Source organism: Ochlerotatus camptorhynchus, unplaced genomic scaffold, assembly GCF_037179485.1.
Source record: "Ochlerotatus camptorhynchus isolate MF236.1 unplaced genomic scaffold, CSIRO-AGI_Acam_v1.1 ptg000125l, whole genome shotgun sequence".
Taxonomy (NCBI): domain Eukaryota; kingdom Metazoa; phylum Arthropoda; class Insecta; order Diptera; family Culicidae; genus Ochlerotatus; species Ochlerotatus camptorhynchus.
Window position 1 is genome coordinate 204,933 of NW_027040615.1, and position 14,245 is coordinate 219,177.

The 14,245-nt window shown below is 41.2% G+C and overlaps 1 protein-coding gene across 7 annotated transcripts in view; it reads left to right on the forward strand.

Moving 5' to 3' along the window:
* Nucleotides 1–14,233, forward strand: part of Stim (stromal interaction molecule) — a 123,836-nt gene extending 109,603 nt beyond the window's left edge. For all 7 annotated transcript variants that reach the window (XM_065220407.1, XM_065220405.1, XM_065220412.1 and 4 more), the window contains one exon: nt 1,905–14,233. In XM_065220407.1, the coding sequence (XP_065076479.1) occupies nt 1,905–2,352 (448 nt within the window). In that variant the 3' untranslated portion in view covers nt 2,353–14,233. The remainder of the gene's footprint in view (nt 1–1,904) is intronic.
* Nucleotides 14,234–14,245: the final 12 nt, after the last annotated feature.

The following is a 14,245-nucleotide window of genomic DNA, read 5'->3' on the forward strand; positions in this document are numbered from 1 at the left end:
ACAGGACGGAGAATTTCACCTTCCATGTCTACGAGGGTCAAGAGGAGACAACCGATCGAGAGTTACACGATCTCGTCGAGCGACACTTCGCGATCGAAAGCGTAGGAGTTTTTAGCAGACAAAGGCCCAGAATCTGAAGAAGACAAGCGAGCCCGTCGGACTTTGGATGAAACCACAAAACGGACTACGAAGGGGTTTGAGACAGGACTGATGTGGCGACACGACCGGGTAGAATTTACAAATTAGTTTCCCGATGGCCATGCGCCGCTGGGAATGCTTCGAACAAAGAATGAGTAAGGAGTCTGCGCTGCGAGGCAGTGTACATCGGCAGATAAAAGAGTACTTAGAAAGCGATTATATTCACGAACTAACACCGGAGGAAATAAAGTCGGCCGATCCTGTCAAGGTTTGGCATCTACCACTGGGAGCCGTTAGAAACCCAAAGAAACCGGGGAAAATTAGGCTAGTCTGGGATGCTGCGGCGAAGGTAGGTTGCTCAAAGGTCCAGATATGCTGGTTCCCCTTCCGGCAGTACTCTGTGGTTTTCGGGAGCGCCCGGTAGTGGTCAACGGAAATTTAAGGCAAATGTTTCATCAGTACAAGATTCGGCGACAAGATGTATACAGTCAGAGATTCCTCTTCCGCGAGCATCCGTATAAGCGCGTCAAGGTGTTCGTGATGAACGTCGGAAGTTTCGGTGCCAACACCAATGATGGCACCACTACCAGCTGCTCGGCTTGCGGCCACAGTGCGTCCCTTATCCTATGTTGGGTTGGATTATTTCGGTCCCATGCAGGTCAGAGTTGGTCAAAGTTGCGTCAAACGGAGGATTGCATTTGCAGTGCATTTCTCATGATGGAGTTTTCCAAGCAGCACCGTGCGTCTCCATAATTATTCATGAAATTAACGGTTTTGTTCAAAATCAGTATATTTTTAGGGGATGCAAATTAAAAAAAAAAACTGTTTTTGGTGCTCAAATTGGCTAGAATGTACTTAAGTATAATGTTTTTTATATGAAATCGGGCTAAAATTTTCCAAGGAATCCAATTCCGTAGCCAGAATTCATATATAAACCGATTAAAAAAGTTTAGTATAAGCATTTAAGTGAAAATAAGAAGTACGTTAAAAATGAATTACAGATTCTTAAAGTACGCATTTGGTACGTCACATTTCCGTAGAAATCTGGTGGATCGACTTGGGTATTGCTGAAATCGTATGTCTATCCAGCGGCACGGGAAGCTACGCTATGGTACGCTATTGTTACATTCCAAAACACGTATCAACTTTGAAATTCGTTAAGTTTGTCCCGCTGGATAGATTGACGTTTATGGCCGGCTTCCAAATTTGATTCATTAGCACCCTAACCAACATTAACCGACATCGAAACAGCAGTCCTGGTATGCATGCAAATGAAGACCGTTGTTAGGCTCGACCCTCACCTTACTTTTCCCGGCCCTGAGCTCTTCGATGAAACTTTACTTGCTGCTTGCGTTAGCTCGCTGTTCTCTCGGCTTTTCAATCATTGCAATAGGTCCTCTTCGAACATCGTGGTAGAGAACACTATATCACCCTCTCTGACAATTAAGTAACTGTGGAGGTGAAGCTGGTTCGCCCGGTCGAGCCTCCGCAGTGAGTGAATGAATTCATAAATCCAAACAAGCTATAGTTAACAAATCCCGTTTGCTTGTTGAGAGGCTACGTAACACTACGATGACTATGCTTCCGTCTTGGATCTGCTCAGAGGCATTCTCGGAGATCCCATTAACGGTTAAACGCGCACAAGCACACCGATTGTATTTAGTTAAAAAACCCCCTTATTTTCTTGCGTTAACCGTTTCCTATGCTTTGTTAATACACCACATGCAAATCGTAGACACTAATCCTTCTCTTGTACAACCCCACAGCCTCTTTTCGATGGCGCACTCCGCCGCAAGCTCGGACCTGGCGCCCCTGGAATCCCCAACGTTATCTCTTCCAGCGGCATCTGCGGGCCTATCGCCGTCGTCGCCAACGGGTCCAGGACTGGGAACTTCCGCCTCTGCGGTACAGCTCCAGCAGTTCACTGATAGCGGCGTCAACGGATCTCGACAGCTACTACAACAAACGGCGGCATCGCGGGACGGTAGTGTCACTTCCAGCTGTGCCATCTTCCCATCCACTGTCAACACCGCGGGTGGCGGCGGCGGCAGTAGCAGTAGTCCGTCCCCGATCGGCATCGGCACAGCTGTCCAGCCCGAGCTGGACACCTACTCGACCGATTCGTCCACCTTCGATGAGGACGTTAAGCGACGCCGGCGGAAGTTGCACTTCCCTTTCGGAAAGAAGTTTAGCAAGTCTAAGAAGACCCAATGAAAAAGGTGAGTGCCGGGCGTTGTCGTCGCTGTTGCGCTGGAGTGGTGGCGAGAGGCGGAAAAGCGTCTGACAAAGGTGGAAGGATGCTGCGGCTGCTTCTGCTGCTGTTCGGAGAATCGGTATGAGCAGCGATGTTGCAAAGATGAAATGTGATTTTAGAACGTGGACTCGTAACGCGGGTAAGCTAACCCCGTCCCGTGGGTGTGTGTTTGTAGGCGTATGTATGTGTGTATGATCGATCTAGATTGTCTGATTTTTGATGGGTCTTTGTTCTTTGTTGAGTTTTTCTTTCAGTTTGAAACTAGTATGTTAATGGCTGTTTTCGTAAATTTCCTGACTAGAGAAAAAAAAAAACTAAAGTTTGATGTTGTGACGTAGCAAACAAATATGGTGACAAAGAATTTATTGGACACTAGAAGGAAGAAGGAAGTAAGACGAGTAAGAGGTTTGCAATAATATATTACCTTTCCTCAATTCAACTGAAAAACTCAACTAAAGTTAAATTTGGAGTATCAGTGTCTGTTGAACTGCAAAGAGAAAAGCAAACACACTCAACTATTTTCTTTAAGGGTCTTACCTTTCCTAGGAATGAGCAAACGAGCAGAACGTTGACTGCTTATTATAGAGCGCGCAAGTTGAGAAAACGGATTAAAAGTCTGACAGAATTTTAGTGTTTTAAATGTGGTAGGGAAACTAAAGTCTTCTGTTTTGTTTTATTAGTTGTAACATATAGCATCTAGCAAACAGTAGTAGGCAAATAAGTGAAAATCTAAGCAATTGTTAAAGGGAAAACAAAACGAACACAGTAGCACAATTTTTTAGTTTTGTGTTGAGCAGAGAAGGTGTTCTTATACATAGGTACAGACACAAGCAGAGAAATCATGGCATCGTCGTCGATTGGTTTTTGATCGACTTTTAACTTTTTGCGTCCACTTTTTTTTTGTCTAAAACATAACATTACTTTGCCCTTCCATTAGAAAATGCCAACCCGGAGTGATGGGAGCTGGTCGATGAAGTTACTTAAGCTACATACTTAAAAACGGTCTTCGATGAAAACGAGTGACTGTTCCTTCGCAGTCTAACATTGCGGCATTGTGTACGTATGAATGTGTTTGTGCCGTTGGAAGATCAGCAAGTGCTTCTTCAATTCTTAAAACGTAGTTGCGATTTGCATGGAAATCGTTTGTTTTTATGTCCCTCGTAGAACTTTAGTTATTTTTGATTGGAAAAACAAATGCTAAATGGAGGACATTGAATTTCCGCACAAATCCTAGAACTCTAAACTTTCGAAAAAAAAAAGATCATCCGTAGAAGCCTCTCAAATTCCCCTCAAAGGCCAAAACAAATTCTGCAAATCCAAATGTTTAGAGGTCATCCCATTTTGTTCTTTTTTTCGGACTTGCTCTGAAACTGTCTTCGGGACAGGGCCGTCGCGTAACCTCACGTACCCAAATCGGTTCCAATTGCACCGAATTTTCTAGTTTCACTTAGTTTTATCTATTTAGGCAATATTTGTTTTCATTTGTTTACGTTTTTAAAGAGGGAGAACAGGTGAAAAGTGAGGTTACGCGACGCCACTGCTTCGGGAGTTGTTCTTTGGAAAACCAATGGGTTGGAAGCTCTTCGGGCTTGTCTTGGCGTGTCTTGACAGTGGACTGTTCGTGTAGATCCTTTGATAGAACCCGGAAGGACTTTTTTTTTTCAATCACTAACGCCTGGAAGGCGACTCAACACCTGGACCCTAGATATCGAGCCCATCAATATATGGTGTTTTGTTGTTTTTTTTTGTTTTTAGTTTCGCGGTGGAGCGATTGGATTTACTTAGGGGCGCTTCATCCCCTCTCGCTTACTAAGCTCGTGATTAATTTCAAGAGAAAGAAACTTATGAATGAGTGCTATGATGCTGGATCTTGGATTTGGATATGTTGACCTAGAGTTAAGGATCGTTCGTTACGTTTTAGGTTTTTAAAAAGCTTAAACTTCACTTAACACACTTTATTCACTTAGAAACTAAACCGAGTACACAACTGTTCGGTGATGAAAGAGAGCGAACCACCTGCTCACTACCTATTTATGCACTTAAAGTGCTTACTAGGCTGTTCTACCCTACCGGCTTCCTATTGGCGCAATCCATGGCGTGATGCACCTGGATTGCGCGCCAACTGCTGCTATTGGCTAATCCAACTAACAGGATTTTCCTAACTTAGCTTACATTATAATTATTATTAATTTTCACTGATTCGATTTTTCTTGGCTGACATTATTTTGAGTAAAATATGTTTTATAATATAAATTTTCTCCATAAAGTAGTTTATCTTCTATTCTGCTTCATTTTCATTGCCTATTGTCTACTCGAATGATTTACAATGTTAGGTATTTTCAACTATCTATGACCTGTTTGAAAGAGTCCATTAATATTTCATTCATTTTTACCTTTAGATTTATTTTTTTTCATTACCCATGCTTTTTATTTTAGCACCTTGTCATTGAATATTTTATCGTTTTTTTTTTTTAACTAGACCGTTATCAATGTTAAGGCCCGCCTTATGCTGAGATTTGATGGGATGTCCATTCAAAGTGGTTATGCATTTCAACGTCCTTTATTCATCGAAAATGATCTTCATTCAGTTGCTCTTCAAGTAGAATGATTTTTAATATACTCCACCTTGTAGAATTTTCCTTGTTCTATGCATCTTTTTTCTTGATTTTTTCTTTTCGTGAATAATATCTACAAACTGTGCGTTTGGAGCTGCCAAACTCTTACTCTCTTTGTCCGTAGTATGTGATATATCTGATTCTTTCTGGTCAATACTGTGTGCAGGGTTATGTAACGCGATATTGGTTGTTATTTCCTCCATTTGAATAAGTGTCTTGTCTTCGTTCTCTTCTTCATTGCGTCACCAATTTCCTTTCTGTCGTGGAATTGGTGACCGGTGAGCCATTGGAAATAGCCGAGATCTTCAACATGCGTTCCCCATGCTGCATGGAAAACGAGTTCGCTAGCCATGCGCTGAGTCATAATACCAGATCCCTTGATTCTTAGGGTACAGCAAGCGGAAGTGTTCCATATACCCAGGGCACTATGTCCAGAGAAGTCAATGTTTTTTACGACTCCTGGAGCATATTCCTCCACATCACTACGAGCGTATTCTTCATTTGCAATTGCAAACGCATCCCAAAATGTTTTGTAAACGGCACTTTGGAGATAACAGATTTGCAAGATGAGTGCCATGGGGAAATGAGCCTTGTGTGAACTGCGAGTCACTCCAAACAAACACAAGTCTGCCAAATGTTCCATTAGCTGGGGTTCTCCAACTTTCGAACCAGCGAGAATGTCCGCAATATCATTTACATGCGGGATTAGTTTGAATACTTGGCAAAACACTTTTTCCAGGTAGCCTTGTAGGTATCATTTTCAGTCATGGCGAGATTCACGGCAACTGTCATCGGACCTAGTGCTCCTTTCATAGATGACTGTTTTGACGGAGCTAGATTGGCGCCAGATAGGGTTACTTGATGATACGATTCAAGTCCAAACAGGTTGATAGGAACTTCACACTGCGTTTGTTCTGTTTTTCTCACTGTTATCCTGGACACCCCAACTCTTACTTCATTCATTCGGTCCCGGAAACAAGCGAGAAGCGTAAGGATCGAAGAAAGAGTTCCAATGGTCTTCCTCGAAGCTTCTGTGTTCATAAGTTTCTGAAACGTCGACGGACTATTCTTTAATCCCATTGGCATTCGTGTAAATTCGAAGTGCCTTTTGGGAGATGAGAATGCTGTTTTGGCCGCATCTCTCGGTTGTATCGGTACTTGATAAGACCCTGATCTAGGGTTGAAAAATATTTGCTATCACCCAGGCTATCCAGTAATTCAGTGATCAATGGGATCGGGTAAACAAAAGGCTTTGTGATCATGTTAAGTGATCTAAAATCGACCACTATTCGGTATTTCATTTTTCCATCAGCACCTGGCTTTTTCGGCACACATAGTACTGGAGCATTCCAAGGACTTTGGCTTTGTTTGATAATTCCTTGATTGAGCATTTCATCAATTTGCTCATTAATATGTCGTTTGGTTGCTTCCGGAAATCTATATTGACGTTTATAAATCGGCACATTCGTTGACGTTTCAATTTCATGTACCGCGGCATTTGTGTAGGTTAAGTTATCTCCTTCCACAAAAAAATACGTCACTAAAATCATATAATATGTCCTTGATATTATTGAATTTTTCTAGTTTTAAGTGATCAAGTTTCACCAGTTCTAATAGCTTGTCCTGTCGTTTGTAACCTTTCAAATTTTCGTATTGTTTGTATTCTATAACATCGCAATCGATATTGTCATCCAAATTCAGCATACAATTCTTTTTTTTTTTTCTGTAAACCAATCGTTTTCAGATTGCCCTGAAATTACGTTTTCACATTCAGTTTTATTATATAATTCTATGAGCTTGTCATTGGAACTGATTCGTTGTTGTATTTTGTTGATTGTGTGAACATACTTTTTGTCAATTTCCGATGTATAATCTTCATTTGATTGAAATTTATGTGTATGGAAGGTTACAGTTCTGAAGCCTTTATCAATCTGTGCTACGTACTGTTTCAAGAACTCTATTCCAATGATACCTAGAACTACTAAATCTTCCACCAGATGAAAAGTTGCTGGAAAACTTACCCCATTGATTAATAATTCCAACTGAGCTACTCCGAGGGTTGCTTTTCTTCCATTCTCTATTCCTACAGTCATACTTCGGTTCTAGAACTACTGGAAATCTTTTAGATGTTCACTATACCTTAGAAATTTTCCTGACAAATCCTGGAAGTCCTCTGGATTTATCTGGGAAGATATCCTGAATTATCATGAAAATTTTGTTCTGAACTTTTCCTGGAAATCATCCGGACTTATCCTGATTTTCCTATCTTGCCCATGAAAACCTTCAGATTTTTCCTCTACCCTCTGGCGTTGTCCCTGCATGTTTTCCAAATGTATCGTAGAATTTCCGAACTTAGTCCTGGCTGAAGGTATTGAAAATTTGCACTGGAAGATCTTTGGATTTGTCTGGAACTCACCCAGATGTGCCCTTACAGCATTTCTTGTTATTGTCCGGGAAGTCTTCTGCACATGCCAAAGTCGTCTGGACCTATCCTAGAATGCCAATGAGCCTGGTCTGATTATTTTCTAAGCTTGTCCACTTCAGGATCCTCTCGTTTGGATTGGACGTTTTTGGAAGTCCTTTAGACTTTTTCTGGTAGTTCTATCAACTTGTACTGGAAGGAGTAGGAGAAGTTGTCCCGGTTTTGTCCCTGCAGATATTCCAGTCTTATCTCGGTAACCTTCCGGACTAATCCTGGAAAGCTCTTCGTGTCCTGGATGTTCGCCGGACTTGCCCTAGTAGTCACCTGGACTAGTACTGAAAGTTTGCCTAGATATGTTCTTAAAGCTTTTCTTGTCTTTGCCCTGAAAGTCTTCTGGACTGGCCAAGAAAGGGTTCTGGGCCTTCCCTAGAACAACATTTAACCAACCCTGAAAGTGATTTAAACTTGTCCAATTGTGGATTCGATCCTGGATTTTGTTTGTATGGACTTTTCATTCGATTCTTTTTCTCGAAGTCATCTGGATTCGTCCTGAATGTCCTCTAAACATGCCAGCACTTGCCCTGAAAGTCATCCGGATTTGTCCTTAACGTTTTTCTGGATTGTTCTGAAAGTCTTTTAGATTTGTTATTCAATTCTTAACATGTCCTTGAAGTTGTCAAGAGATCCTCTGGAAGGCCACTCAGCCTTACTTGGCCATTCTGTGGAGTTGTCCTGGAAGTTGACGTCATCCGGGCTGGTACTGAAAGTCCTCCGGATTTGCACTTTTCTTGTCCATCTTGTGTTCTTGTCCATCTCGAGTGGTACATTTCCATCTTGTTGGAAATTCGCACATATGTTTCCTATCCACAAAAAGGGCAGCAAACGGGATGTGGACAATTATCGTGGAATTACGTCGTTGAGCGCAGTTTCGAAGTTATTCGAGTTAGTCATCATGGAGCCTCTACTCTCTCATTGTAAGCAGTATCTAAGTGGTGATCAACACGGCTTCACTTCCAGTCGTTCTACTTCCACAAATCTGCTGTGTTTGACATCGTATCTTACGGAAAGCATGGCAGAGAGGACTCAAACAGACGTCATATACACCGACTTGTCAGCTGCCTTCGATAAGCTAAACCATGCCATCGCGATTGCCAAGTTGCATAGACTTGGGGTCAGCGGCAACCTCTTGCGATGGTTTCGTTCATATCTCACTGATCGGCAACTGATGGTTGCCATTGGTGACAACCGGTTCAATATATATCTAGCTACGTCAGGAATACCTCAAGGAAGTCACCTGGGACCTTTGATTTTCTTACTCTACTTCAATGACGTGAACTTGGTCATCGAAGGCCCACGACTATCGTATGCAGACGATCTTAAAATCTACCTACGAATCCACTCGATTGATGACTGTCACTTCCTTCAACGTCAGTTCGAAGCCTTTGCCAGCTGGTGTAATTTAAACCGAATGGTGGATAACCCCACTAAGTGTTCAGTGATCACTTTTACTCGGAAGAAAGAACCAATCACATTTGAATACAAACTTATCGGCACTGTAATCGACCGTGTGAACCATGTGAAAGATCTGGGTGTTATTCTGGATTCTCAACTTACGTACAAGCAGCACATCTCGTACGTTGTCGACAAGGCGTCTAGGACATTAAATTTCTCCGATATCTACTGTTTGAAGTCACTGTACTGTTGCTTGGTGCGATCCATTCTGGAATATTGTTCTGTGGTCTGGAGTCCAAACTACAACAATAGTGCTGAGAGAGTTGAGTCCGTTCAACGCCGTTTTCTTCGATTCGCTCTGCGGAAGCTGCCTTGGAGAGACCCATTTCATCTGCCCAGCTATGAAAGTCGTTGGCAGCTGATTGAACTGGAGCCTCTCCGAACTAGAAGAGACACCTCTAGGGCCCTGTTCATTGTGGACACTTTACAAGGTAGAATTGATTGCAGTGCAACCTTGGGGCAAGTCAACATTAACGTCCAACCCCGTGCGCTACGTAACAACGTTATGCTGAGATTGCCTCTTCAGCGCACAAACTATGACATGAACGGTGCAATAGGTGGGCTGCAACGAGTGTTCAATCGAGTCTCGGGCATCTTCGATTTCCATATGCCTCGACAGCTGCTACGAAGATACTTCTCATCGTTCTTTTCTGGCACAGTTAACCGTGAATGATTGTGTGTTTTATTTATGTATTTTATTCTTAGTTTTTATTTTTTGATTTGATTTTTACCTATATAAGTTACTTAAATCATCATTGGGGCTTTACACAGCCTGTTGATGCAGACAAATAAATAAGAAATAAATAAATAAGTTCTCCGGTTTCGCCCCCCTGCAGATCTCCCAGTCTTATCTCGGTAACCTTCCGGACTAATCCTGGACAGTTCTTCGTTTGTGTCCTGGATGTTCGCCGGACTTGCCCTGGTAGTCACCTGGACTAGTCCTGAAAGTTAGCCAGATATGTCCTTAAAGCTTCCTTGTCCTGAAAGTCTTCTGGACTTGCCATGAAAGAGTTCTTGGCCTTCCTTAGAATCACTCCTAACCTGCGCTGAACATTATTTAAACTTGTACACTTGTGGATTCGATCCTGGATTTTGTTTGTATGGATTTTTCATTCGATTATTTTTCTCGAAGTCATCTGAATTTGTCCTGAATGTCCTCCGAACATGCCTGCGCTTGCCCTGAAAGTCATCTGGATTAGCTCTTAAAAGTTTTTCATGATTATTCTGGGAAGTCTTTTAGATTTGTTCTTAAATTCTTAACAGGTACTTGAAGATATCAAGAGATCCTCTCGAAGGCCACTCAGCCTTACTCGATCATTCTGCGGAGTTGTCCTGGAAGTTGACGTGTGGACCGAAGGCGAAGATCTCTACACTTACCCTCGACGTCATCCGGACTGGTATTGAAATTTGTCGGGAGTCTACTGCACTTGTCAAGACAGTCGTCTGGACCTTTCCTAGAATGCCAATGAGCTTGGTCCGAGAATTCTGCATTTTTCCTGGATCTTTGTTGGAACTCTTTCAGACTTATCCTGGGATTTCTATGGACTTGTACTAGAAGGAGTACGAATTTTTGTTCATGAAAACCATTTAGCCGGCTCAGCAATTTTTTCAAACATGTCCTTGACGACCTTCCAGTTTGTTTCTGTAAGTTCTCCGGTTTCGCCCCCCTGCAGATCTTCCAGTCTTATCTCGGTAACCTTCCGGACTAATCCTGGATAGTTCTTCGTGTTTGTCCTGGATGTTCGCCGGACTTGCCCTAGTAGTCACCTGGACTAGTCCTGAAAGTTATGCAGATATGTCCTTAAAGCTTTCTTGTCCTTAAAGTCTTCTGGACGTGCCAAGAAAGGGTTCTGGGCCTACCCTAGAATCACTCTTAACCTGCGCTGAACATTATTTAAACTTGTCCACTTGTAGATTCGGCCCTGCATTTTTCTGAATTTGTCCTGAATGTTCTCTGAACATGCCTGCGCTTGCCCTGAACGTCATCCGGATTTGTTCTTAAAAAGTTTTTCGGGATTGTTCTAGGAAGTCTTTAAGATTTGTTCTTCAATTCTTATCAGGTCCATGAAGTTATCAAGAGTTCCTCTGGAAGGCCACTCAGCCTTACTTGACCATTCTACGGAGTTGTCCTGGAAGACGTGTGGATCGAAGTCGAAAGCTTCTACTCTTATCCTCGACGTCATCCGGACTGGTACTGAAAGTCCTTCCAATTTGTACTGAAAGAGCTTTGAATGTGTCCTTGACAATTTCCGAGGTCTTGGAGGTCTTATGAACTAGTCTTGGTCGATTTTTCATGAAAATTATTCTTTACTTCAGGTCATCCGGATTTTACCTGAAAGCAATCCGGGATTTGTTCTTAAAGTTTGTCAGGCTTGCCCTGTACGTCTTAGGAGTGGCTTGAATTCTTCTGTATTTGTTCGGGAAGATATTATGACTCACCATGGAATTCATTCAGATTTTTTTCTGGAAATTCTCCAGATCGGGGCCGTGATAGGCTTTTTAAAAAAGGATGATTTTAATTTCTTTGCATTTAATCACTGACTATCAAAATACAAATGAACTTAACTGTAACAAAAATGATTAACAACTGAGCCACGTTCCCTATCCGCTGGCCTTCTTATCGATTCCATATGCTGACTCCGCATTCTGGATCGGTCGTTGGCCATTCTCGCTGACTCGACTGTAGGTCGTCCGGTCAGCCTGTTGCTACGCCGTACTCTGGTGTGTTGCACTCGTACTCTGCTGTGTAACTGTAGGTTTTCCAGACTTATTTTGGAAATCTTCCGGACATGTCCTGGAAGCCCTGGAATCCTCTTTTGCCTTTACACAGTCTCTTGTGTTGTAAACTTCACAAGCCCAAAGAAATTTAAAGAAATTTATTGGTTTTCAGGATAGTTCCATTTGTTTCAGGAGAATTGAGTAAACTTTAGGAAAGCTTTGAGAACATCAGGTCATATAAATTCAAGGAAATTTCTGAACCTTTGAATGAGTTTAGAGAAACTCAGGCGATTTCCGAAAACTTCAGTTAAGTTCCGAGAGGTTCAGGAAAATTTTGGAAACGCAAGGGTAGTTACATGAACATTAGAAAATTGTGACAACATTTTAAGGGAAGCTCTGTGTTTTTTATCGGCAGTTTCGGGAACTTTAAAAAAATTAAAAATCGGGAAGTTCAGAGAACCCAGAAATCTATTTCTTCCACATATTTTCCCATTCCTTCCCTCTGGCGTCCGACTTTTTCCAGAAGTTTCTTCCAATCTACCGTAGGAAGTTTCTCCCAGTGTGGGAGTTTCTTCCGTCTTCTCCAGGAAGTTCTTTCGTCTTCCTCTGGGAGTTTTTTCCGGATCCTCCGGGATTGGCTTCCGATTTACAAACTTTTCTGGCTTCTGGATTTTTTCCGAAAGCTTCAAAAAAAATTTCCGATATCGTTTAGAACTTCCTTCAAACTTCCTCCACGACATCTTTTTTATTCTTCCTCTGGAAGTTTTGTCGGTACCTTCAAAAGACTAATTCAAATATTTCCCAAAAATTGCTTCCGACTTACATGGAAAGTACATCCTTTGATTTTAGTCCAAAAGTTTGAAATTTTTTTAAATATATTAAAATAGTGAATACTGATAAATACCGATTTTTTATCATTTGATATCGATAATCATGAAAACAATCTGGCAACGCTGCTTGAGGCTTCGTGCATTTTGACAGAGATTTGTTTACGTTTCAAATTATTTCAAACTGTTACAGAACACTTTTCAGTTGCGCACAAGTTTTATCAAACATTTCAATGGCACAAATACATTCAAAAGAGGACAACCGGTGCACAACGCCTAACAGGAAAACAATCAACTTAAGGGCACTACTTAACCAAACAACAAAGCAATCGACCGCTTCCAATCAACTCCTGTTCGTTGCGCATAATTTCCTTTCATTCGTTCGACGGGAAGAACAAGTTAGCAACTAAATTTTCTCGGAAAACAAGCGTCCAACAATGCAAATTTAAGCATACGGTTACAATTTGTTGAGCAATGTGCGGATGGAGGAGAAAGGCAATCAAATTACGCTTCGTCTCTCCAGAAGCAGGTCCACATGATCATTCCATGATTAACATTGATTTGACAGCGACAGATGTTGTCGTAAGAATAGTAGGCGTTTTTAGAAGCAGCAGAACTTAATACACACAAACACAACAGCAGTGAGAATTTGATTGATCATTCTTCAAATCTTCAAAATGTTCGGTCTAAACATTGCACTGATTAGTATTTGTGATTTACTTTCTTTTCTTTAAATGTCGTAAAAACACGTGAATGGGCGATGTGACAGAACAAAACAAAAATCGAAGGGGAGCAGAAACTTAACCTATTAATTAGGGTTTAATTTAAGTAAAACAAACAAACAAACAAACTAATAAGCAAAACATAGCGCAACGTTTGTCTGTGTGCAGACAAACGATAAAAAAAAAGATGGTATTATTATGAATAATAATCAAATGACTAAAGTTTAAGAGAGACACCGGAAAAAAATGAAGGTTAAGTAGGGTCGTTTACAAATTATGAACATTGATGACAGCAAATAAATAACAAAGAAGAAAACAAATAAAAACAAGAAAGCCAAGAAGGAAACGATAAACACCACTCCAATTATCCTAACATACACTGAACAAAATCACCCACTTGTTTTTTTTCTGTTATTGATGGCGAAGAGAGAGAGCGAGAAATATTTTTTCCTATTAATTTTAGTGTAGAGCTGTAGGAACGACGTCTGGTGTGTAATAATGTCCCCCCCCCCGCTCCCCCTCCCTATGAGTGGCACCTTGATAGGGGTAGTTTCCGTTGTTAGGCTTAGGTTAGGTGGGGTAGAATCTATTGTTTTTGATTTAATAACAACACTTATTTACAATTATCTTTATTTTATTTATTAGCTTTTTACCACACTGAAACAAAACTAGACGAATATTTATTTTCACTTATTTTCTTTTCCTAGTAGCAGACTTAGGTTGTAGAGGTCAGTTTTCGCACGAGCTTTTTCGCGCTAATCTCTCTTTGAACGAATAGACTATTGTAAAAAGAAACTCACTTCAATTACTGTTGTTATTTTCCCGTTTAAAAAAACACACACACAAACACCTATGCAATAGTAGTGTTGCAGCGCGGGTGGAAAGAAACGGATAAAAAAAAGATAGACTCGTAGGCAATAGTAGAAAACAAATCAATTGTTACAAAGAGAAAAAACACAAACTAACTGTAAAACACATGACAGGAGAAAGCAAACGAAAATATAGGAAAAATCCTAAAACAAAAATAGCAACAGGCA